The sequence below is a fragment of the Macaca thibetana genome, chromosome X (assembly GCF_024542745.1).
Source record: "Macaca thibetana thibetana isolate TM-01 chromosome X, ASM2454274v1, whole genome shotgun sequence".
NCBI classification, from domain to species: Eukaryota; Metazoa; Chordata; class Mammalia; order Primates; family Cercopithecidae; genus Macaca; species Macaca thibetana.
In genome coordinates this window covers 2,791,900-2,819,682 of record NC_065598.1, presented here as the reverse complement: position 1 = coordinate 2,819,682, position 27,783 = coordinate 2,791,900, and the positions used below count along the sequence as shown (strand labels likewise).

The 27,783-nt window shown below is 43.5% G+C and overlaps 1 protein-coding gene across 1 annotated transcript in view; it reads left to right on the top strand.

The window, feature by feature from the left end:
- LOC126946408 (matrix-remodeling-associated protein 5) overlaps positions 1–27,783 on the top strand; it is a 34,338-nt gene extending 6,555 nt beyond the window's left edge. The window contains exons 3-7 of the mRNA XM_050776644.1: positions 10,360–10,489; positions 10,723–11,113; positions 15,630–20,603; positions 22,701–23,601; positions 24,727–27,783. Of these exons, the coding sequence (XP_050632601.1) occupies positions 10,360–10,489; positions 10,723–11,113; positions 15,630–20,603; positions 22,701–23,601; positions 24,727–26,635 (8,305 nt within the window). The 3' untranslated portion in view covers positions 26,636–27,783. The remainder of the gene's footprint in view (positions 1–10,359; positions 10,490–10,722; positions 11,114–15,629; positions 20,604–22,700; positions 23,602–24,726) is intronic.

The following is a 27,783-nucleotide window of genomic DNA, read 5'->3' as shown; positions in this document are numbered from 1 at the left end:
AGTGATGAAGGTAGTCTGGAATGTAAGCCAAAGGGCTAATGAGCCACCGAACTGCACTTCATGCAGGGTCATCCCAGTCTCCAGTTAGATTCTGTTCCCTGAGTGTGGTGCTCATTTCCCAGACTCTCTGCTGATTTTTAGAAGGATGCAAAAAGGGGACATGTATACCCTCGGGTTCTGAAAGGGGGTACTCAGGTGATTCCCCAGGCTTCTGTCTATTCCAGAATATCTACCCCATTCTCACGTCTGGCATCCTTGGCAGCTGCATCTACAAGCTCTCTAATGCCCCTTAAAAACAAGCAGGGGGGCCCGGCGCGGTGGCTCACACCTGTAATCCCAGCACTTTGGGGGGCCAAGGAGGGCGGATCACGAGGTCAAGAGATCGAGACCATCCTGGGTAACACGGTGAAACCCCGTCTCTACTAAAAAATACAAAAAATTAGCTGGGCATGCTGGCGGGCGCCTGTAGTACCAGCTATTCCGGAGGCTGAGGCAGGAGAATGGCGTGAACCCGGGAGGTGGAGCTTGCAGTGAGCCGAGATCGCGCCACTGCACTCCAGCCTGAGCGACAGAGCGAGACTCCGTCTCAAACAAAACAAACAACAACAACAACAACAAACAAGCAGGGGGAAGATGACAGGGTCAGACAGGTTTACTGAGCTGATGTGGAGCCCGTTCCAGACTTTGGGTGCCTTCCCGAACAGGGGGATTTATTCAGATGTGAAGGGAAATGAACCAGTATTGATCCTTTGTTCCTATCTTCCCTTCTTCTCCACCTTGATAGTTGTCATCAAATTTCTCAGGTTAAATTTGACATTCAGCTATCCATGGCTTTAGTATGAGCCATTATGTTTTTCTCAATATCTCTCTCTCTCTCTCTCTCTCTCTCTCTCTCTATTATCTATCTATCATTTGCCTATTACCTGTCTACCTACCTATCATCTGTCTCTATCATCAATCAACCAATCTATTTCTCTACCTACATCTGTATCTATCTATCTATCTGTCATGCATCTGCCTCTCACCTATCTACCTACCTATGATCTATCTCTATCATCAGTCAATCTATCTCTCTACATACCTATCATCTATCTATCAATCTATTGATCTATGTATCATCTGTCTGCCTATCACCTACTTATCATGTATCTCTGTCATCTATCTATTGATGTACTTATTCTATCTATCCATCTATCTATCTGTCTATCTATCATCTATTAATCTACCTATCTATTCTCTATCATCAATTTATCAATAATCTGTCTACCTACCTATCATCTCTATCAATCAATCTATCTCTGTCTATCATGTATTCTATTTATCTATCTATCTATCTACCTACCTATCATCTATCACGTGTCTATCATCTCTGTACCTGTCATCTATCTCTATCATCTATCAATCTGTCTGCCCATATATTATCTATGTATCTATGTACTTATCTATCATCTGTCTGCCTATCTACCTATCTATCTGTCATCTGTCTGCCTATCTATCTATCTATTATCTATCTATTGTATCTATCATCTGTCTGCCTGCCTATCTATCTATCTATCTATCTATCTATGTATCTATCTATCATCTATCTATGACAGTAGTTAGCAACAATGGATGAGTTTGCCCCTGGAGAACATTTGGCAACATCTGGAGACCTTTTTGATGACCACAACTATGGAAGGAAAACATATCACACCCTTGAAGTAAAATGTGCTGAGGAACATCCAGCTGCTTCTGACCCACTTCAGAGACTGAGCCTCAGAACCCTATCTCCTCTCTCTGAAGATCTGCCTCCTTCTTCTGGGCTCTGTTCAGGTGATATTATTTACTCCCGGAGCTCTATTCCATTGGTCGGTTGGCCAGTCTTGCCTGAACGTGTATCTTGGGTCTCCATCTTGGTCTTGAGCCCTATTATCCCCTTAGATTCTTACAAAATTCTCAAACATCCCATGGCAAATACAGCTTTGAATTCTTTCCCCAACACCTGTCTCTTCCAGCCTTTGCTGTCCAGCAAATGGTAGAATCCACCCACTTGCTCCCCTCCAAGCAGAAGTCCTTCCCCCAAGTTTGTCCTCATTCTCACTCCCACCACTCAGCAATGCCTGCTGGCTCTTCCTCTAAGTACATTTGGAAATGTTCTGTGTGCCTTCATGTTTACTGCCACACCTGGTCATGAATCCAACATCCCTCAATATCTCTGCAGGAGTCACCACATTTCTGCCTCCTTCTCTTGCCCAGCTCTGACACGTTCTCCAGGTAGTGGCCAACATTGCTGTTTTAACACATACTTCAGTTCATGTCACTCCCTTACTTAAACCCTCCAATCACTCCCTTTTGCACTTGGTGTGAAGAAAACATAGTCCTTCCCATGTTTTCTCAGCTCTTAGTTAACCTGGTCCCTGACATTCTCACCTACTCATCTGATACCATTATTTCCCCTGCTTGCTGTATCTAGTGAAATGTCAGCATCCAAGAAATGGAAAAGGATTTTGATGCTGACATCAGTTCCCCTCTGTGTGTTCAAAATTCCAGATGGATTACTAAATCTAGAATCCTAAATAACCATAAAGAAAGCACATCTGCCCAAAGATTATCTATGATTAGAGCAGGGTTTCTTCACCTCAGCATAACTGACATTTGGTGCACTATTACCATTTTGGATAGGATCATTACTTTATGTGGTTGTCCTGTGCATTGTAAGACTTTGAGCAGCTTCCCTGACCTTCACCCATTAGATGCCAGTAGCACCCCCTTCCGTAGTTGTGATCACCAAAAATGTCTACACATGATGACAAACGTTCCCTAGAAGCAAATTTACCCCTGTTTGAGAACTACTGCCATAGATAGAAAATAGACAGACAGACAGACAGATAGATGATAGAATGATAGAGTGATAGATTGATAGATAGGATGATAGACTGATAGATGACAGAGATAGATGATAGGTAGGTTGTTGATAGATAGATAATAGGATAATAGATAGATGATAGATATGATAGAATGATAGCTAGATAAGATGATAGACTGATAGACTGATAGATGATAGAGATAGATGAAAGCTAGGTATGTTGATAGGTAAGTGATTGGATGACAGATAGAATAGCTATACATATATAGAAAGATGATACATAGATGATAGATGTCTTGGATGGATAGATAATAGATGATAGATAGATGTGATGGATACATAGATATTAGATAGATAGATGCCATGAATGGAACAATAATAGATGATAGATAAATAGATAGATATATGTGACGGATGAATAGACATATGATAGATGCATAGAGAGATAATAGATGATAGGATAATAGGTAGATGATAGAATAATAGCTAGATAGGATGATAGACTGATAGATGATAGGGATAGATGAAAAGTAGGTATGTTGGTAGGTAGATGATATGATGATAGATAGATAGATGGAATAGATAGAGATACATAGATAGATGATAGATAGGTGGATAGATAGATACAGAGATACATAGATACATAGATAGATGCGATGGATAGATAATAGATGATAGATGTGATGGATGATAGATACATGATTGATAGATAGAAAGATGGATGTGATGGATGGATAGATAATAGAAGATAAATAGATATGATGGATGAATAGATATATAATTGATATACAAATGATAATAGATAGATGCTTGATAGATGATAGGATGATGATAGATGGACTGATAGAGAGATAGAGAGGATTATAGATAGATTGATAGATGATAGGTAGGTAGGTAGATAGATAGATAGATAGATAGATAGATACAGACAGAGAGACAGATAGACAAATTTGCACATGCTAAGGTAAGGTTACCAAATTTCTGCAATCTTGATGTTTAGGACTCAATCAATCTGGGTTGTAGGGGCCATCATGTGCACTACAGGATGTTGAGCAGCATCTCTATAGAGAACAAATCAATGGCTGTGCCATAAAGCGGGCAAGTTTGGTGAGTCTAAGGAACAGAAAGATGGCCAATAACTCTGAACTTTATGGCAAACAGCAAAAACCAGAGAGCTAACTAATTGTCCACTATGGAATATTCTTCTAAAATGATGAGGCCATGCCCAAGTGGACCAAGAATGAATCACTGGAAATAGAAGGAGGCATCTTGGAGCTGAGAGTTAAGAAAGTGAATGAACTATAAGTCAACCCATAATGGAGTGAAACACTGAGGCAGCACCCAAACCAAGTTCCTAATCAGGGTCAACAAACCAAACAGTGGGCTTTTGTATAAAGCAATGAAAATCTCTGGGTGTCTTCCTCCATTGGGAATGCCTTGCCCCAAGAGAGGTGTACACGGTCACATCCCTTTGTTTCTTAAGCCCTATTTCAAATCTCAGCTCCCCAGAGAGCACTGCCCTAGACATTGGCCCACCAAACCCCTTCTACTCTCCTTCCTGTGCTTTAATTATTTTCTTGTGAAATTTACAACTACCGGAAATGATCTTTTTCATTATTTTTACCCTTCTAGTCATCCTTCTTGCTAAGAGAGCTGAGCCCTTGCCTATTTGGTTGACCCACCCAGAATAGTAAGTTGCAGACACACAAAGCTCAAATTATAGCTGTGATTGCGTTGCAGAATGATTCCATGCATGTAGAATCTCTAGCAGACATTGTTTCATATTGAGGGAAGTTCAAACAGCATCTGCCTTATTTTTCCTTTTATTTCTCCATCTCTAAAAGCATTAAAGCTTGTTTTCAGAGCCCACTATATCCTGAAGGCACATACAAAGCTGACCTGTACAATGTTTTTGCAATTTTTTAAAGTAAAATTCAAATGATATGGCATTCACCCTTGTAGACTCTACAACTCAGTGCCATTTAGTACATTCAAACTATTGTGTACTCATCATCTCTATCTTGTTCAAAACATTTTCACCACCCCGAAAGGAGACCTCATATCCATTAAGCAGTCATTCTCTACTCCGTCTCCTCCTCCAGCCTTTGGGAACCACTGCTTTGTTTTCTGTCTCTATGAATTTGACTATTCTGAACATTTCATATACACGGAATCATACAATAGATCAGCGGTCCCCAGCGTTTTTGGCACCAGGGACCAGTTTCATGGAAGACAATTTTTCCACAGACAGGGTTGGGGAGGGGGTGGTTTTGGGATGACTCAAGTGCATTACATTTTTGTGCACTTTATTTCTATTATTATTACATTGTAATATACAATGAAATAATTCTACAATTCACCATAATGTAGAATCAGTGGGAGCCCTGAGCTTATTTTCCTTCAACTAGACAGTTCCCTCTGGGGGTGACAGGAGACAGTGACAGATCATCAGGCATTAGATTCTCATAAGGAGTGCGCAACCTAGATCCCTCGCATGCGCTGTTCAGAATAGGATTTGTGCTTCTCTGAGAATCTAATGCCGTCGCTGATCTGACAGGAGATGGAGCTCAGGCAGTAATGCCAGCAACGGGGAATGGCTGTAAATACAGATGAAGCTTTGCTGGCTCACCCACTGCTCACCTCCTGCTGTGCAGCCTGGTTCCTAACCGGTCCGGTACTGCTCTGTGGCCCGGGGTTCGAGGACCACTGCAACAGGTGACCTGTAACGGCTTCTTTCAGTGAACAACAGGTTTCAAGGGTCACCCACATGGTAGCCTGTGTCAGAGCTTCATTCCTCTTTGTAGTGTGCATCTTGAGCAATGAATATTGCCACTGCATAGTGATTTTGCAGAAAGTCAATTTAAAGAGTGAATGAGAAAATGTGTCAGGTAGACTTCTACTCTGTAGTCGGTGACTCTGAAACATACATTTAGACTCTCTTTGCTTCTCACTCACGTGCATTGCATTTTTCCTCATAGTTGGTATTTCAGTCAAACAAAAACCTGTGAACAATTCTGAGGATGCCATCGGCAAACCCATCCTGTAAGACTTTCTTGGCCCCCGCTTGTGTGCTGGATCATTTTTGCTTGTGTCTAAATAAGAAGAAATAAGGTCTTCTTTTAAAAATAAAAATGGCGGCCGGGTGCGGTGGCTCATGCCTGTAACTCCAGCACTTTTGGAGGCTGAGGCAGGCAGATCACCTGAGGTCAGGAGTTTGAGACCAGCCTGGCCAACATGGTGAAACCATGTGTCTACTAAAAATACAAAATTAGCCAGGGGTGGAGGCACACGCCTGTAGTCCCAGCTACTCGGGAGGCTGAGGCCAGAGAACTGCTTGAACCCGGGAGGCAGAGGTTGTAGTGAGCCGAGATGGCACCACTGCACTTCAGCCTGGGTGACAGAGGGAGACTCCATCTCAAATGAATAAATAAATAAAATAAAACAAAAATAATAAAAAATAAAAAATGGCAACTTAGTATGGTCATTATGCATGATTGGCACTTCATTTACCCACAAGATGGGAACAAAAAAACCCTGCAAACACAGCAACAGCAACAATAATGTCCCATTATAGAGGAAGGGAGACTCATAGAAGACACTGAATACATCCAAGAATACACAGTCACTATGGTAAAATACAGGTATCTTGAGACCAAAGCTTCACCTTGCATTCAGAGACTGAGGCGGGAGAGGCTATCAATATCTACTTGACACTTTATTTTATTTAGTGAGTTGAAACATATGTAATCAGGCTGCAAAGTTCCTTGAAACATAACATGGCAAAGAATGAATTAGAAATGTATCAGGTAGATTTCTACTCTGGAGTCAGCTGAAATCAGGTCTGAAATTGGTCACTTGAGTGTCTCTGAGAAGAATCATTGAATGGACGTGTTTACGAATAGTATGATTCCTGTATGATTTTTACATTATTCATATTATATATAAATTTTTGAACATCTGAATATGTTTTCATTGAATGTCTTTATTCATATAATATATTGCTCATTATTCCCCTGCCTAACTACATTTTAGTTGCCATTTTTAACTCACAGATTTTTATCATGTCTCTTTTTGTGTCTTGCTTGGCTGTGACTTTCCCTTTGATCTCCCTGGTGTCAGCTTTGTTGTACCTATTCCCTCCAGAAACTCTTTAGCAGCCCTTGACACAGAGCAATGTCTGAGTGGCTGCAGACATTATGTCCTTTAACCCACACATGGCTCTCTGAGAAAAGAATCCTCAGCAACATTACTAATGAAGAATTTGAGCTTCCAAAAAGCTTGGTAACTTCTCTGGGATAACCAGCAGGCAACGTGAAGTGTGCCTGACCTCAAAACATGAGGCCTGGCCAGGTGTGGTGGCTGACACCTGTAATCCCAGCACTTTGGGAGACTGAGGCGGGTAGATCACTTGAGCTCAGAAGTTCAAGACCAGCTCGGGCAACATGGTGAAACCCCATCTCTACTAAAAATACAAAAATTAGCCAGGTGTGGTGGTGTGTGCTTGTAGTCCCAGCTATTCAGAAGGCTGAAGTGGGAGGATGGCTTGAGCCCAGGACACAGAGGTTGCAGTGAGCCGAGACTGTGCCACCACACTCTGGCCTGGACACCAGAGCCAGACCCTGTCTTGAGAGAGAGCGAGAGAGCAGGAGAGAGTTTTCTATGCTTCTATCTCAGCTCTACACACTGGGACCCCCATTCCCCACGCAGCTTGCAGGAGTCAACACCTTCCTTCCCCTTTATTACACTCCGCAGGAAACTGCTGAGCTCATGATTGGAAAAATGCACCTCTTTCTTCTCTTACGTGGAATTTTACCCACTAAGGAGGTTCATGGTCCTTAACATGAAATAAAACTTCATGCCCTTGAATTTCACTTATCTCTGCAGCATTATATTTCGGGGAGTTTTGTACCATGATTCCATACATTTGAATTCACTAAATAAAATACAACGTCAAGTTGATATTGACAGCTTCTCCTGCTTCAGTTCACAGTGTCTGAACGCAGGTTGAAGCTTTGGTCTCAAGATGCCTGGATTTCACTCTCACTGACTGTATTCTTGAATGCATTCAATGTCTTCTGGGAGTCTCCTCTTCAGTAATGGGGACATTATTGCTGTTACTGTGTTTGTTTGTGGAATATTTAAGTTCCCATCTTGTTTTAATAAGACCAAAATACCACTAGGTAGTAGCAAAAAAACTTTGGAATGGAACATTGCATGGTTTTACCTCCCTTTTTTCCTATTCCTTGAAAAATTTTGGAAAGTTTCTTTTTTTCTTTCTTTCTCACTTTTTTTTTTTTTTGAGATGGGGTTTTGCTCTGTTTCCCAGGCTGGAGTGCAGTGGCACAATCACAGCTCTCTGCAGCCTCGACCTCCTAGGTTCAAGTGGTCTTCTCTGCTTAGCCTCACCAGTAGCTGAGACCACAGGCATGCACCATCACACCCAACTCATTTTTGTATTTTTTGTAGAGATTAGGTCTCACTATGATGCCCAGGCTTGAACTCCTGGACTCAAGTGATCCTCTTACCTCAGCTTCCCAAAGTGCTGGGATTATAGGCATGAGCCGCCATGCCCAGCCTGGAAACTTTCTTGAATCTCAGTTTCTGCTGTGGAAAATTAGCCTGCTTCATGGGGTTTAGGTGATAAAGGGCAAAAAGCAATACAAAGAGGACAAGACTCACTTCCAGCTAAGTTTCCCACCTTCTATGGAATCCAAAGCATGTTCATAAGGTACACAAATAGCTATGAGCCCAATTCTTTTAATATTTTACCTCTCAGCAGTGTTAAATAAAGCAGAGCTTAGCTGACAACACACTGGAGTAATGCACTAAAAAGAAGAGTGGAAATGTCATCTAATGAAGAAGAGAGAACCACTATATATGATTGTTCATTGACTACATGAGTCAAAATGATGAACAGGAAATAGGATCATCTTCTACTATATTTTCCTCATGCACCATATTGAATCTATACATTATTTCAATAAGATGGGATGCATTTCATTCCATCTGATGTTTTCTTTGCATAAATTGTTCTTAAAGAGAAGAATGCAATTATGAAAGGAGGTCTTTGAAAAGTTTGATGCAATCAAGGTGAATGGTTTTTGAAAATAGAGTTTATAAATTTCCTGCACTCAAAAATTTGTAGCTGAAAGGAGCTTCCTAAGGCTGGGTCTTAGGGGAGTCACAGCTAACCTGGTGTTTCTGTTGACTTTGGAATTGTAGTCCAGGTTTGGGCACATATGAGTATGAGAAAGTTGGACCATGCTAGCCTCTGCTGCATTTAGCTATGAGCTATTCACTTATGTTCTCTGCTAATTGATTTCCTTTTATTTAAGTGACAAGGAGAAGCAATGGATGATATCAGGCTAGATGTGTTATATCTCAGCAGAAACAGTGATTTATGGTAACAGCATGCAGGCTTCTCTATTCGTTTTTCAAATTGCTTATGCAGGGATCAAGTTTAAGCATTGTTGTATGCTATTACCAATATGGCAATGAGACATTTCTGAATTCGTCAAGAAAGCATCTTGACAATTATATACACAACAACAAAAAGCCAAACATTTCAAACAAAAAGAACTCCTCTTGAGGACAGGTTACAGGAAAAAACAAAACAAAAAAAGAAACCTAGCATGTCTACAAGTAACTTTGATCATCCGTCAGACATGGCAACCTGTCCATGGGAAATAAGAGTGTCGGTGTCTGTGGTCAACGTTTCTATTTGGCCCTTAGCATGAAGCTCTCTCCTTTCTTGCCATATGCAAAGCAAATTCCAATGCTGTGGATTTTCCCGTCCCTGCTAGCCATGTGTCCCTTCTTATTACTGTCACTTCAGCACAGAGTTTCCAAGAAAGAGACATGTGGAACAGCCTCATGTTGAATTCTAAATCCTACTGATGGACACCAAATAGCCTCCTGATCACATTAGCATATTCCAAGTCGAAGTTCTCCATGAATGTTCCTTAACAGAACGAAGACAAATAAATATGTGTCACTTTTTTCTTGACTCCAGAGATAGGGACACAAAGGGATAAACATCTTTCGGAATGGCACCCCTATAACCTCAGAATCACTATTTCATGACCAGGTGCAGTGACCAGGCGCATGTTTGTAATCCCAGCACTTTGGGAGCCCAGGCAGGAGGATCACATGAGGCCAGGAGTTCCAGACCAGGCTGGGCACATATCAAGACCCTGTTTCTACAAAAATAAAAAATAAAAAATTAGCCAGGGATAGTGGCCTGTGCCTGTGCTTCCAGCTACTTGGGAGGCTAAGGTGGGAGGATTGCTGGAGCCTGGGAGGTGGAGGTTGCAGTGAGCTACGATTGCACCACTGCACTCCAGCCTGGGTGACGGAGTAAGATTGTCATAAATAAATAAATAAATAAATAAATAAATAAATAAACTCACCATTGTACTAATTTGCTCTTGGGCAGGCTAGAGAATGTTTCCCATGTGGGAGTTAAGCATTTGCTATTTATTTTCTTAATAATAATTATTATTACTATTCCTTAGGTTTAATAGCATACAGGCCCTGTCAGAAACTTCATTTGCAGGACTGACCAAGTTGGAGTTACTTATGATTCACGGCAATGAGATCCCAAGCATCCCCGACGGAGCTTTAAGAGACCTCAGCTCTCTTCAGGTAAACCCGCGGCATTTGTAAGTGTCACTAATTGCATCCTCTAAGACCAGTAATAAAGAATGGAAACTATGTCATTCTCCTTAATGATCAATAAAACGGCTATTTTTTGACATGAAAGACAAGTTCCATGTTATTATTCTCCAGCCCTTTGTACTGGTTTCTATTTGGGGCTGTGGCTTTTAAACTATAAACAGGAGCCTTTTGTTTTGTTTTGTTTTCCCCTGCCCTTGTAGGTTTTCAAGTTCAGCTACAACAAGCTGAGAGTGATCACAGGACAGACCCTCCAGGGTCTCTCTAACTTAATGAGGCTGCACATTGACCACAACAAGATCGAGTTTATCCACCCACAGGCTTTCAATGGCTTAACATCCCTGAGACTACTCCATTTGGAAGGAAATCTGCTCCACCAGCTGCACCCCAGCACCTTCTCCACGTTCACATTTCTGGATTATTTCAGACTCTCCACCATAAGGCACCTCTACTTAGCGGAGAACATGATTAGAACTCTTCCTGCCAGCATGCTTCAGAACATGCCGCTTCTGGAGAATCTTTACTTGCAGGGAAATCCGTGGACCTGTGATTGTGAGATGAGATGGTTTTTGGAATGGGATGCAAAATCCAGAGGTAAGAAGAGAGGAGAGTAGACCACTCCTAGCTGCACATTCTTTTATCTTTTTGGAGACGTTCCTTTCTCCAAGGTTCTTATATTGACTTATTCATCTTGCCTTGGATGAAATCTGAGCACCCAATCAGTAAGATAGGAACCCACACTTTAAACGTTACCACTTAAATGTTAAGCCACCTTCATTCCCCAATGCAAATGCAGTTATCCCTTAGTGAAATGTAGTGGTCAATGTAATCAGTTACATACAGGTGATGTGGGTTGCCATGGAATGGGTATCTGGAGAATCATGCCAGCCTTGAACTGCAGCTTAATGTGGGAAACTGGGACTGGGGAGGGGCTGTGAATGCATGTTCCATGAGAAAGTTACAAAGGATGCTTAGAAAAGAGCAGGCTGGTGAGGAGTGGCTACAAGGTCGTTATTTTATGGACAGGGAAGCGATGCTCAGTATTGATCCAGAGAGCTATGGCAACAACCAGGACTTATATGTAGCAGTTGCAACAAAGTAGATTGTGATTCCTTTCTCCCCTTCTTTCCTTCCTTCCTTCTTTCTCGCCTTCCTTCCTTCCTTCCCTCTTTCCTTCCTTCTTTCTCTCCTTCCTTCCTTCCTTCTTTCCTTCCCTCCTTCCTTCCTTCTCTCCTTCCTTCCCTCCTTCTCTCCTTCCTTCCTTCCTTCCTTCTTTCCTTCTTTCTCTCTTTCTCTCCTTCCTTCCCTGGTTCCCACTTTCCCTCCTTTACTCCTTCCTTCTCTCCTTCCTTCCTTCTTTCCTTCCATCATTCTTTCCTTCCCTTCCTGCTTCCCACCTTCCCCCGCTCGCTTCTTCCTTCCTCCCTCCCTTTTTTCCTTCCTTCCTCCTGACTTCTCTACTGCCTTCCTTTCTTCCTTCTGTCCTTTCTTTCATCCCTCCCTTTCTCCCTCCCTCCCTCCATCATTTTCTTCCCTTTCTTCCTTCCTTCTTTTCTCCCCCTTCTCTAAGCCCTACCTTGCAACCTATCCCCATCCTCAGATTGCATTGTGTTTACCATATCCTGGATCTATTTCCTCAACTCCATTCTCACAGCCGCTGGCCTGGATCAGGCTCCTTTCCTTCTCTCTCTGGTAGGAAAGGGGAGCATTCTAAACAAGTGTCCCCATGGCCTTGTCAGCCCTGTTTTCCACCCACTCTCTACAAAGCAGTGAGAACATTTTTGCAGAATGTGCATCCAGCCAGGCCACACCTCTGCGTAACTGATTTTCATTGCTCTTAGGATAAGATGCACATTTGCACATTCCCTCCAAGAAGTCTCCACACAATGGTCGCTCCACCTGTCCCCACTATCCTCTAGCATGGTGGTCCCATTGTTCTACTTATTCATCTATTTCTAGCCACACTGTCTTCCCGTCTGTTCCTTGCAGCTTCTAAACTTATTTCCAACTCAACATCATTAGATTTGCTCAATTTGCTGCTTGGGAGTCTTTACTGCTAGACGTTCAAGAGGCTTGCTTTTTCTTAGCTTTTAGAGTTTCCTTCCAAGAGACCATCAAGCAATGGATGGAGGAAAGACAGAGGTATACCCACTTGTGAATGGTATTAACCAGAAAAGACACACACCTCCTCCACTCATATTCCATTCGTGAGAACCAGTCCTCACACCCCAGTGAATGCAAGGGAGCCTGAAAATGCATTTGGATGGCTATTTTGTAGCATTAGCACTACATTATGGATGTGGACCCATAAAACTTTGCTGGGCAAAGAACCATCTCTGCTACTGTCTGGAGATGCTCATGCATGTCTTTGTGTGTGCATGTCTATGCATCTATGTGTCTGTGTGCATGTGTGTACATCTGCATATGTGTAGATTTGCATGTATGTGAAATAAACCCAAGATTTTAAAGTATTAAAGTTAGTCTTAATAGTGAGCCTTTCTGAAGATTGCAATCCCAGAATCTTTCAGAGAGTTTCTGTTAGACTGTTCCATAGCAGTGTTTCAGCCCACAGCTTATACACAGGTGGTGGAGCTTCTGCAGGTGCTCAGAAGTCACATCAAATGTGGTCAGAATTCACATCAGATGTGCTCAGAGGTTACATTAGAGCTGATTCTCATCAAAGTTTGGGTGCCAGGGGACATCTGCTTACAGGTTACAGAGGCATAGTCATTAATCCTGCCAGACATTATCTTATGTGCAGAAAGAGGCAGGGGCTAGGTGCATTGAACTCATCTTTTCTAAAAGTGCAGTGATTCAGGCAAGTGACATGCGGACCTGTGCTCCATCCTGCTCATCATCTTCAGGGCATTCATTTATAGGCTGTGCTCATTCCCTGAACCCTGAAATTGAGCTGGCCAAGGGATTTTGTGAAATGCTGCTGATGTTTGCTGGTTTGTCTCACAGCATGTATGTGTGTGGGTATGAGTGTGAGTGTGTGTATGTGTGTTGGGGGGAGACGTGCAAAACAATCCTATTTGCATGTTGAGGTGTTTACTTTGAAAGTCACACAGAAAACCATGGTCAGGAGGGCAAAAGGAAAGATGGCAAAGCCAGTTAGGAGTTTTATAATTCTCCAAGTCATAGATGAAGCAGTATGACTGGCTTCTTCCCAATGTGAATGGGCAGAAGTAGGCAGAGGACTATTAAGAAAAACTCCTAGTCTTCCAGTTTCCCAAGCTGAGAGAGTATGCCATCACTTACTGAGATAGAACAGGCACGAGACTCTACATTTAGGTCAGGGAGAGAATATAAGTTTGTTTCGTAGATGTCAGTTCGAGGAGCCTTCATGCTATCTAAAAAGACATATAAAGAGGCAATGGGGTGTGGAACTCAGAGAATGTGTTTGGACTAGAGAAGCTTGTAAGATAGTCATCACTGGCAGGTGGATGGTAATTGGAACCACACATGTGGGAGAGACCATTGATGCTGAAGCAGACCAGGAAAGAAAGGGGCTTAGGACCAAGTCAAGGAGGACCCAGTCAGCAAAGATTCAGGCAGAGGAGGAGGAGGAAGCAGTGACTGAGACTGAGTTGTGGCCAGAAAGGATGAAGAAAATTCCAGAGGATTTCATATCCAGGAGACTAAGAGGACAATGTGAACTCAAAAGCAAACCCTCTGTGAAGTATTTACTATAGAGAGAGTTATAAATATAGATATAGTTACCTAGATACATACATATTGATTATACATACATTATATTTATATTGTATATATTATATATTATATATACATTATATATTATAAATGTATACATATAGTTATAAATACAAATATAGTTACCTATATACATACATAATGATTACATATAAATTATATATTATGAATTTATAAATATACAGAGCTATAAATATAGATACAGTTCCTAGATACATACATATAGATTATATATAAATTATGTATTATAAATTTATACATATATAGATATAAATATATAGTTCTTACATAGATACATATTGATTATATATAAATTATATGTTATAAATTTATATAGAGTTATATATAGTTACCTAGATACATACATATTGATTATATATACATTATATATTATAAATTTATAAATATATAGAGAGTTATAAATATAGACATAGCTACCTAGATACACATTGATTATATATATTTATATATAAACATATAAATTATGTATTATTATATGTTTATAAATTATTTATAATATAAATATGCTGATTATCTATTTATAAATATATATACATCTATACATTTATATATTTTTATGTAACAATTTAAAAAAGTAAATATGATGTGATACATGCCAAAGATTCTTCCTTTTATCTGAAAATGCTTTCACAGGTTTATATATTTATATCCATATATATTTATATATTATTTATATATATTTAGACATACATAAACATTGATTATATGTCTATATATCTACATATTAATACATATTTATTGATATATCAATATATGTTTATATATTATGATAGATATATATCTATGTATTATATAAAAATATATCTATTATTTATGTATATATTATATAAATATATATCTATTAAGATAGATACATATTTGTATATATTGAGATAGATATATTTCAAGATTTTTTAATATATGTTGGTATATATATATATCAAGATGAAAAAACAACAAAAAGTAGATATGATGTGATACATGCAAAGATTCATCTTTTTACCTAGAAATGTTTCCCCACTTTGCAGTTATTTATATAGATTCTCCTAAACTTTCACAGAAGGTACATTGTATAATGTATGTGAGTGAAGTTGCTTTCTTTAACTTAGAAACGCTTTTTAAATACCCGTTAGTAAGTATTTTAAGGTATTTTTAAGTAAAAATTATTATTAATGGTTAAGCAGTTATAAAGCACCCGTTAGTTACCACACAGTGTGCTAAAACTGTGGTTTAACATGAAGCCTCAAAGGCAACTCATGTATAGGATTCCTTGGTTATGGGATTACAGCTGGGTGATAAAGACACAAACATAGGCTTTATTCTCTGGCCATGTGTAAGGCGTGCCTTTTCTTTGGCTCCTTACGCTATTGAGTGTCTATTTGCTTATTTGTTTTAGGAATTCTGAAGTGTAAAAAGGACAAAGCTTATGAAGGTGGTCAGTTGTGTGCAATGTGCTTCAGTCCAAAGAAGTTGTACAAACATGAGATTCACAAGCTGAAGGACATGACTTGTCTGAAGCCTTCCATAGAGTCTCCTCTGAGACAGAACAGGAGCAGCAGTATTGAGGAGGAGCAAGAACAAGAAGAGGATGGTGACAGCCAGCTCATCATGGAGAAATTCCAACTCTCCCAGTGGAATGTCTCTTTGAACATGACTGACGAGCACGGGAACATGGTGAACTTGGTCTGTGACATCAAGAAACCAATGGATGTGTACAAAATTCACTTGAACCAAACGGATCCTCCAGATATTGACATAAATGCAACAGTTGCCTTGGACTTTGAGTGTCCAATGACCCGGGAAAACTATGAAAAGCTATGGAAATTGATAGCATACTACAGTGAAGTTCCCGTGAAGCTACACAGAGAGCTCATGCTCAGCAAAGACCCCAGAGTCAGCTACCAGTACAGGCAGAATGCTGATGAGGAAGCTCTTTACTACACAGGCGTGAGAGCCCAGATTCTTGCAGAACCAGAATGGGTCATGCAGCCATCCATAGATATCCAGCTGAACCGACGTCAGAGTACGGCCAAGAAGGTGCTACTTTCCTACTACACCCAGTATTCTCAAACAATATCCCCCAAAGATACAAGGCAGGCTCGGGGCAGAAGCTGGGTAATGATTGAGCCTAGTGGAGCTGTGCAAAGAGATCAGACTGTCCTGGAAGGGGGTCCATGCCAGTTGAGCTGCAATGTGAAAGCTTCTGAGAGTCCGTCTATCTTCTGGGTGCTTCCAGATGGCTCCATCCTGAAAGCGCCCATGGATGACCCAGACAGCAAGTTCTCCATTCTCAGCAGTGGCTGGCTAAGGATCAAGTCCATGGAGCCATCTGACTCGGGCTTGTACCAGTGCATTGCTCAAGTGAGGGATGAAATGGACCGCATGGTATATAGGGTACTTGTGCAGTCTCCCTCCACTCAGCCAGCCGAGAAAGACACAGTGACAATTGGCAAGAACCCAGGAGAGCCGGTGATGTTGCCTTGCAATGCTTTAGCAATACCCGAAGCCCACCTTAGCTGGATTCTTCCAAACAGAAGGATAATTAATGATTTGACTAACACATCACATGTATACATGCTGCCAAATGGAACTCTTTCCATCCCAAAGGTCCAAGTCAGCGATAGTGGTTACTACAGATGTGTGGCTGTCAACCAGCAAGGGGCAGACCATTTTACCGTGGGAATCACAGTGACCAAGAAAGGGTCTGGCTCGCCATCCAAAAGAGGCCGACGCCCAGGTGCAAAGGCTCTTTCCAGAGTGAGAGAAGACATCGTGGAGGATGAAGGGGGCTCAGGCATGGGAGATGAAGAGAACACTTCAAGGAGACTTCTGCATCCAAAGGACCAAGAGGTGTTCCTCAAAACAAAGGATGATGCCATCAATGGAGATAAGAAAGCCAAGAAAGGGAGAAGAAAGCTGAAACTCTGGAAGCATTCGGAAAAAGAACCAGAGACCAATGTTGCAGAAGGTCGCAGAGTGTTTGAATCCAGACGAAGGATAAACATGGCAAACAAACAGATTAATCCAGAGCACTGGGCTGACATTTTAGCTAAAGTCCGTGGGAAAAATCTCCCTAAGGGCACAGAAGTACCCCCAGTGATTAAAACCACAAGTCTTCCATCCTTGAGTCTAGAAATCACACCACCTTTGCCTGCTGTTTCTCCCCCGTCAGCATCTCCTGTGCAGACAGCGACCAGTGCTGAAGAATCCTCAGCAGATGTACCTCTACTTGGTGAAGAAAAGCACGTTTTGAGTACCATTTCCTCAGCCAGCATGGGACTAGAACACAACCACAATGGAGTTATTCTTGTTGAACCTGAAGTAACAAGCACACCTCTGGAAGAAGTTGTTTATGAGTTTTCCGAGAAGACTGAGGAGATAACTTCCACTGAAGGCGACCTGAAGTGGACTGCAGCCCCTACACTTATATCTGAGCCTTATGAACCATCTCCTACTCTGCACACCTTAGACACAGTCTATGAAGAGCCCACCCATGAAGAGACGGCAACAGAGGGTTGGTCTGCAGCAGATGTTGGATCCTCACCAGAGCCCACATCCAGTGAGTATGAGCCTCCATTGGATGCTGTCTCCTTGGCTGAGTCTGAGCCTGCGCAATACTTTGACCCAGATTTGGAGACTAATTCACAAACACATGAGGATAACATGAAAGAATACACCTTTGCACACATTACTCCAATCCCCACCACCTGGGTTAATGACTCTAGTACATCAAAGTCATTTGAGGATTCTACTATAGGTGAACAAGGTGTCCCAGGCAAATCACATTTACAAGGACCGACAGAGAACATCCAGCTTGTGAAAAGTAGTTTAAGCACTCAAGACACCTTACTGATTAAAACAGGTATGAAAGAGAAGTCTCAGACACTACAGGGAGGAGATATGCTAGCGGGAGACCCCACACACTCCAGAAGTTCTGAGAGTGAAGGCCAACAGAGCAAATCCATCACTTTGCCTGACTCCACACTGGGTATAATGAGCAGTGTGTCTCCAGTTAAGAAGCCTGCAGAAACCACAGTTGGCACCCTGCTAGACAAAGACACCACAACAGCAACAACAACTCCAAGGCAAAAAGTTGCTTCGTCATCCACCATGACCACTCACCCTCCTCGAAGGAGACCCAATGGGAGAAAGAGATTACGCCCCCACAAATTCCGCCACCGACACAAGCAAACCCCACCCACAACTTTTGCCCCATCAGAGACTTTTTCTACTCAACCAACTCAAGCACTTGAAATTAAGATTTCAAATCAAGTGGAGAGTTCTCCGGTTCCTACAGCTTGGGTGGATAACACAGTTAATACCCCCAAACAGTTGGAAATGGAGAAGAATGCAGAACCCATATCCAAGGGAACGCCACGGAGAAAACACGGGAAGAGGCCAAACAAACATCGATATACCCCTTCTACAGTGAGCTCAAGAGCTTCCGGATCTAAGCCCAGCCCTTCTCCAGAAAATAAACATAGAAACATTGTTACTCCCAGTTCAGAAACTATACTTTTGCCTACAACTGTTTCTCTGAAAACTGAGGGCCCTTATGATTCCTTAGATTACATGACAACCACCAGAAAAATATATTCATCTTACCATAAAATCCAAGAGACACTTCCAGTCACATATAAACCCACAACAGATGGAAAAGAAATTAAGGATGATGATGCCACAAATGTCGACAAACATAAAAGTGACACTTTAGTCACTGGTGACTCAATTACTAATGTCATACCAACTTCTTGCTCCTTGGTCTCCACTACAGGAGAATTTAAGGAAGAATCCTCTCCTGTAGGCTTTCCAGGAACTCCAACCTGGAATCCCTCAAGGACAGCCCAGCCTGGGAGGCTACAGACAGACATACCTGTTACTACTTCTGGGGAAAACCTTACAGACCCTCCCCTTCTTAAAGAGCTCGAGGATGTGGATTTTACTTCTGAGTTTTCATCCTCTGTGACAGTCTCCACACCATTTCAACAGGAAGAAGTTGGTTCTTCCACAACTCTCTCCAGCATAAAAGTGCAGGTGTCTTCAAGTCAGGCAGAAACCACCACTCTTGATCAAGATCATCATGAAACCACTGTAGCTATTCTACTCTCTGAAACTAGACCACAGAATCACACCCCTACTGCCGCCCAGATGAAAGAGCTAGCATCCTCGTCCCCACGCACGATTCTCATGTCTTTGGGAGAAACCACCACCACTAAGCCAGCACTTCTCAGTCCAAGAACATCTCAAACATCTAGAGATTCCAAGGAAAATGTTTTCTTGAATTATGTGAGGAATCCAGAAACCAAAGCAGCCCCAGTGAACAATGAAGGGACACAGCATATGTCAGGGCCAAATGAATTATCAACACCCTCTTCCGACCAGGATGCATTTAACTTGTCTATAAAGCTGGAATTGGAGAAGCAAGTATTTGATAATAGGAGTCTACCACATGGCCCAGATGGCCACCACCAGGATGGAAGAGTTCATGCTTCTCATCAACTAACCAGAGTCCCTGCCAAACCCAAACTGTTCCTACCAACAGGAGCAGTGAGGCTGCCTGAAATGTCCACACAAAGTGCTTCCAGATACTTTGTAACTTTCCAGCCACCTCATCACTGGACCAACAAACCAGAAATAACTACATATCCTTCTAGGTCTTTACCAGAGAACAAGCAGTTTACAACTCCAAGATTATCAAGTACAACAACTCCTCTCCCATTGCACATGTCCAAACCCAGCATTCCTAGTAAGTTTGCTGACCGAAGAACTGACCAATTCAATGGCTACTCCAAAGTGTTTGGAAATAACAACATCCCTGAGGCAAGAAACCCAGTTGGAAAGCCTCCCAGTCCAAGAATTCCTCATTATTCCAATGGAAGATTCCCTTTCTTTACCAACAGGACTCTTTCTTTTCCACAGCTGGGAGTCACCCTGAGACCCCAGATACCCACTTCTCCTGCCCCAGTAATGAGAGAGAGAAAAGTTAATCCAGGTTCCTACAACAGGATACATTCCCATAGCACCTTCCATCTGGACTTTGGCCCTCCAGCACCTCCGTTGTTGCACACTCCGCGGACCACGGGGTCACCCTCAACTAACTTACAGAATACCCCTCTGGTCTCCTCCACCCAGAGTTCTGTCTCCTTTGTAACATCTTCTGTCCAGTCCTCAGGAAGCTTCCACCAGAGCAGCTCAAAGTTCTTTGCAGGAGGACCGCCTGCATCCAAATTCTGGTCTCTTGGGGAAAAGCCCCAGATCCTCACCAAGTCCCCACAGACTGTGTCCATCACTGCCGAGACAGATGCTGTGTTCCCCTGTGAGGCAACAGGAAAACCAAAGCCTTTCATTACTTGGACAAAGGTTTCCACAGGTAAGATGTTTAAGCATCTACTTTTTTTTTTTTTTTTTGGTCAATTTTTATTTTATTGGCTAGCAATATAATACATTAAAACAGCATGTGTTGAACAACATAAGCACATTAGGAGAAATTTTTATAACACATTTGGGGAATTGTTTTTACTTGAATAAGCGTTTATTGTTATTTTTATAATTTCAGCTTTTGTTTTAGATGCAGGGGGAGCATGTGCAAGTTTGTCGCACGGGTAGATTGCATGATGCTGAGGTTTGGGGCACAGATGATCCCATTACCCAGGTAGCTAGCACAGCACCCGATAGGTGGATTTTTCAGCCCTTGCCACCCCTCCCTCTCTCCTCTAGTAGTCCCAAGGGTCTATTTGTCCTATCTTAATGTCCATATGTACCCAATCTACACTTTAACCAGAGTTTGTGTAGGAGAGAGTTACCGGAGTCTTACTTTAGGATTAATTCACCTTTCTTATGGACTCAAGGGCCTCTCTGGGCAGGGGTGGCTGGCCACTGCAAGCCTGGCATGCCCATGCAGCCAGCTAGCCCGAGGAGTTCAGGAGAACAGCATTAGCATAAATAAATAAAGGGGAGGCTGTGTCTCTAGTAATTGAGCTTGTGCCATCTTAGCTCACCTTGGAAGTGGCTGGGACTCATGCCTGCTTCTAGAATTCTCTATTAAACCCACGTTTGCCCTCCTTTGCCTGAAGATGGCCCTGTTTCTGGGACTAGTGTAAAAATGAAAAAGAGAAACAAAACATTCTTTTTATCTATCCTTTTTTTTATAGCATACTTATTTCGTATGTGTGTGATGACAACACAAAATCTACTCTCAACAATTTTCAAGTATAAGCTAAATTGTTATTACCTGTAGTTGCCATGAGTATAATACCACTTAAGCATATTCCTCCTAACTGAACTTCATACTCTTTAATTAATATCTTCCCTTTACTCCCATCCCCATCCCCTGGTAACCACCATACCACTATCTGCTTCAGCTTCAGTGAGTTCAACTTTCTTACATTGCACATATAAATGAGATCATGCAGTATTTGTCTTTCTGTGCCTGGTTTATTTCACTTAACCTAATGTCCTCCAGGTTCATTTATGTTGTGGCAAATGACAGAATTTCCTTTTTTTTTTTTTTTTTTTTTTTTTTGAGACGGAGTCTCGCTCTGTCGCCCAGGCTGGAGTGCAGTGGCGCTTCTTTTTTAAAAAAAAAAAAAAAAGAAAGAAAGAAAAACAAAAGACAGAATGGTATTTCATTGTGCATATATGCCACATTCTCTTTATCAATTCATTCATTGATGGACACTTAGCTGAATTCCATATCTTGGCTGTTGTGAATAGCACTGTAGTAAATACGGGAGTGCAGATGTCTTGTCAACACACTGACGTTATTTCCTTTGTCTAAATACCCAGTAGTGGGATTGCTAGACTATAGGCAGCTCTATTGTTAGTTTTATGAGGAACTTCCATACTGTTTTCCATAGTGGTTGTACCAAATTACATTCCCACCAACAGTGTACGAGGGTGCCCTTTTCTCCACATCTTCACCAGTGTCTGTTGTTTTTGGTCTTTTTGATAATAGACATTCCAGCAGGCATGAGATGATATCTCAGTTTTTCATTTCTTTAACGGTTAGCACCAAAACAGGCTGGGTGTGGTGGCTCACACTTGTAATCCCAGCATTCTGGGTAGCCAAGACAAGAGAATCACTTGAGGTCAGGAGTTCAAGACCAACCTGGGCAACACAGCAAGACCATGTCTCTACAAAAAAAAAAAAAAAAATAAAATTATCCAGGAGTGGTGGCCTGCACCTATAGTCCCAGCTACTTAGAAGGCCGAGTCCAGGAGGTTGAGCCTACAGTGAGCTATGATTGTACCACTGCACCCTCACCTGGGAGACAGAGCAATACCCTATCTCTAACAAATAAAATAAATATAAAAAAACCTTTAAAAAACACTAAAACATTCTACCTTCTACATTTGCTTTTGCTGTCTGAGTGATAAAGTGGAGAATTAGATTAACTAATACTGCTCGTTTGAGCATTATCAAAAGGGCACAGTTTATGCCAAAGCTGACTGTGTTACTTTTCTCCAGGAGCTCTTATGACTCCGAATACCAGGATACAACGGTTTGAGGTTCTCAAGAACGGTACCTTAGTGATACGGCAGGTTCAAGTGCAAGATCGAGGCCAGTATATGTGCACCGCCAGCAACCTGCACGGCCTGGACCGGATGGTGGTCTTGCTCTCGGTCACCGTGCAGCAACCTCAAATCCTAGCCTCCCACTACCAGGACGTCACCGTCTACCTGGGAGACACCATTGCAATGGAGTGTCTGGCCAAAGGGACCCCAGCCCCCCAAATTTCCTGGATCTTCCCAGACAGGAGGGTGTGGCAAACTGTATCCCCCGTGGAGGGCCGCATCACCCTGCACGAAAACCGAACCCTTTCCATCAAGGAGGCGTCCTTCTCAGACAGAGGCGTCTATAAGTGCGTGGCCAGCAATGCAGCCGGGGCGGACAGCCTGGCCATCCGCCTGCATGTGGCGGCACTGCCCCCGGTTATCCACCAGGAGAAGCTGGAGAACATCTCGCTGCCCCCTGGGCTCAGCATTCACATTCACTGCACTGCCAAGGCTGCGCCCCTGCCCAGCGTGCGCTGGGTGCTCGGGGACGGTACCCAGATCCGCCCCTCGCAGTTCCTCCACGGGAACTTGTTCGTTTTCCCCAACGGGACGCTCTACATCCGCAACCTCGCGCCCAAGGACAGCGGGCGCTATGAGTGCGTGGCCGCCAACCCGGTGGGCTCCGCGCGCAGGACAGTGCAGCTGAACGTGCAGCGTGCAGCAGCCAACGCGCGCATCACGGGCACCTCTCCGCGGAGGACGGACGTCAGGTACGGAGGGACCCTCAAGCTGGACTGCAGCGCCTCGGGGGACCCCTGGCCGCGCATCCTTTGGAGGCTGCCCTCCAAGAGGATGATCGACGCGCTCTTCAGGTAGGCGGCTCTGCGTGGCTTCCTGTAAATCGCTGGGCTGGTGGCCCCAACGAATATGAGTCCATTTTCAGGATGAATATGCACACACACTGCTCCCTGCGTCCGATAAAATTAAATGAAATTAATTAGCAGGGCACGGTGGCTCACGCCTGTAATCCCAGCACTTTGGGAGGCCAAGGTGGGCAGATCACTTGAGGTCAGGAGTTTGAGACCAGCCCGGCCAACATGGTGAAACACTGTCTCTAATAAACATACAAAAATTTGCCGGGCGTGGTGGCAAGTGTCTGTAGTTCCAGCTACTCGGGAGGCTGAGGCAGGAGAATTGCTTGAACCCGGGAGGTGGAGGTTGCAGTAAATCAAGATCACACCACTTCACTCCACCCTGTACGACAGAGTGACAGTCCATCTCAACTAATAATAATAATAAATTCATTAGAGACAGGGTGTCACTCTGTTGCCCAGGCTGGAGTGCAGTGGTGTGATTATAGCTCACTGCAGCCTCAAACTTCTGTGTTCAAGCGATCGTCCAGCCTCAGCCTCCTGAGTAGCTGAAACTACTGGTGCACACCACGAGGCACGGCTTGTTATTATTATTATTATTTACTTTTTGTAGAGATGGGATCTGCTATGTTCCCAAGGGTGATCTCGAACACTTCACCTCAAGCAATCCTCCCACCCTGACCTCCCAAAGTGCTGGGATGACAGGCCTGAGCCCCTGTTCCTGGCCCAGTGTGTGATTTTTATGCAATGAAATGTTGTCCCTCTAAACTCGGATCCAGAAGAAATACCTAACTTCTTAACAAATACTTAACTTCCTCCTCTCTTGCCCAATGGTTTTTACAGCCTGGAGAAGGTTGTGGAAAGTGATTGACTGCAAATAAGAACTCCCTGTTGAATCTGATGTTAGGTTGGCCTGACCATGGGTTCAAGGGCATGAAACGTAGTCGAAGATGTCAATCCTATTCCTGCAAGTGTGTGTGGATCAAACCATTGGGCATTTTGCAATAGTAGCCATCTGGGCTGATGCATCACAGAACCAACTATTTTTGTGTTATTCCAGTGACCTAATGCCACAGTAGAGCATTTGGGAAACTGACATCTACTCCTTTTTCTTTTTTTCTGTAGTTTTGATAGTAGAATCAAGGTGTTTGCCAACGGGACCCTGGTGGTAAAATCAGTGACGGACAAAGACGCTGGAGATTACCTGTGCGTAGCTCGAAATAAGGTTGGTGACGACTACGTGGTGCTCAAGGTGAATGTGGTGATGAAACCGGCCAAGATTGAGCACAAGGAGGAGAACGACCACAAAGTCTTCTATGGGGGTGACCTGAAAGTGGACTGTGTGGCCACCGGGCTTCCCAATCCTGAGATCTCCTGGAGCCTCCCGGATGGGAGTCTGGTGAACTCCTTCATGCAGTCAGATGACAGCGGTGGACGCACCAAGCGCTATGTCGTCTTCAACAATGGGACGCTCTACTTTAACGAAGTGGGGATGAGGGAGGAAGGAGACTACACCTGCTTTGCCGAAAATCAGGTCGGGAAGGACGAGATGAGAGTCAGAGTCAAGGTGGTGACAGCGCCTGCCACCATCCGGAACAAGACTTACTTGGCGGTTCAGGTGCCCTATGGAGACGTGGCCACTGTAGCCTGTGAGGCCAAAGGAGAACCCATGCCCAAGGTGACTTGGTTGTCCCCAACCAACCGGGTGATCCCCACCGCCTCTGAGAAGTATCAGATATACCAAGATGGCACTCTCCTTATTCAGAAAGCCCAGCGCTCTGACAGTGGCAACTACACCTGCCTGGTCAGGAACAGCGCCGGAGAGGATAGGAAGACCGTGTGGATTCACGTCAATGTCCAGCCACCCAAAATCAACGGTAGCCCCAACCCCATCACCACTGTGCGGGAGATAGCAGCCGGGGGCAGTCGGAAACTGATTGACTGCAGAGCTGAAGGCATCCCCACCCCGAGGGTGTTATGGGCTTTTCCCGAGGGTGTGGTTCTGCCAGCTCCATACTATGGAAATCGGGTCACTGTCCATGGCAACGGTTCCCTAGACATCAGGAGTCTGAGGAAGAGCGACTCCGTTCAGCTAGTATGCATGGCGCGCAACGAGGGAGGGGAGGCCAGGTTGATCGTGCAGCTCACTGTCCTGGAGCCCATGGAGAAACCCATCTTCCACGACCCGATCAGCGAGAAGATCACGGCCATGGCGGGCCACACCATCAGCCTCAACTGCTCTGCCGCGGGGAGCCCGACACCCAGCCTGGTGTGGGTCCTTCCCAATGGCACCGATCTGCAGAGCGGACAGCAGCTGCAGCGCTTCTACCACAAGGCTGACGGCATGCTCCACATCAGCGGTCTCTCCTCGGTGGATGCCGGGGCCTACCGCTGCGTGGCCCGCAACGCCGCTGGCCACACGGAGAGGCTGGTCTCCCTGAAGGTGGGGCTGAAACCAGAAGCAAACAAGCAGTATCATAACCTGGTCAGCATCATCAACGGTGAGACCCTGAAGCTCCCCTGCACCCCTCCCGGGGCTGGGCAGGGACGTTTCTCCTGGACGCTCCCCAACGGCATGCGTCTGGAGGGCCCCCAAGCCCTGGGGCGCATTTCCCTTCTGGACAATGGCACCCTCGCGGTTCGTGAGGCCTCGGTGTTTGACAGGGGTACCTATGTATGCAGGATGGAGACGGAGTACGGCCCTTCGGTCACCAGCATCCCCGTGATTGTGATCGCCTATCCTCCCCGGATCACCAGCGAGCCCACCCCCGTCATCTACACCCGGCCCGGGAACACCGTGAAACTGAACTGCATGGCTATGGGGATTCCCAAAGCTGACATCACGTGGGAGTTGCCGGATAAGTCGCATCTGAAGGCAGGGGTTCAGGCTCGTCTGTATGGAAACAGATTTCTTCACCCCCAGGGATCACTGACCATCCAGCATGCCACACAGAGAGACGCCGGCTTCTACAAGTGCATGGCAAAAAACATTCTCGGCAGTGACTCCAAAACAACTTACATCCATGTCTTCTGAAATGTGGATTCCAGAATGATTGCTTAGGAACTGACAACAAAGCGCGGTTTGTACGGGAAGTCAGGCTGGGGAATCGGAGCTCTTAAATAATGTGTCATAGTGCATGGTGGCCCCCTGTGGGTTTCAAGTTGAGGTTGAACTTGATCTACCATTGTTGGGAAAAGGAAGCAATACAGACACCAGAAGGAGGGCTCAGCCTCGCTGGGAACTTTCTTTTGTGTTTACATCATTCCAGAGGCTTCATTCGCTGTATCTGTGCTCTGACTGCAATTTTTCTTTTTTTGCAAATGCCACTCAACTGCCTTCATAAGCGTCCATAGGATATCTGCAGAACATTCACCAAAAATAAACCATAGACACGAACAATCCCCCACTACCCCATTAAAGACGCATCACCTAGTTAACCTGCTGCAGTTTTTACATGGTAGACTTTGTTCCAGATTGACAAGTCATCTTTCAGTTATTTCCTCTGTCACTTCAAAACTCCAGCTTGCCCAATAAGGATTTAGAAGCAGAGTGATTGATATATATATATATATATTTTAAATTCAGAGTTACATACATACAGCTACCATTTTATATGAAAAAATCCATTTCTTCCTGGAACTCACCTTTTATATAATGTTTTATATATATTTTTCCTCTCAAATCAGACGATGAGACTAGAAGGAGAAATACTTTCTGTCTCATTAAAATTAATAAATTATTGGTCTTTACAAGACTTGGATACATTACAGCAGACATGGAAATACAATTTTAAAAAATTCCTCTCCAACCTCCTTCAAATTCAGTAACCACTGTTATATCACCTTCTCCAGGAACCCTGCAGTGGGGAAGGCTGCAATATTAGATTTCTTTGTATGCAAAGTTTTTGTTGAAAGCTGTGCTCAGAGGAGGTGAGAGGAAAGGAAAGAGAAAACTGCATCATAGCTTTACAGAATTGAATCTAGAGTCTTCTCCTAAAAGTTCAGAAATTTCTCTGCAGTATCTGAGCTGTCCATCCAGTCTAAGGTGGCTGCTTCTTCCCCAGCCATGAGTCAGTCTGTGCCCATGAATAATACAAGACTTGTTATTTCCATGACTGCTGTACTGTATTTTTAAGGTCAATATACTGTACATTTGATAATAAAATAATATTCTCCCAAAAA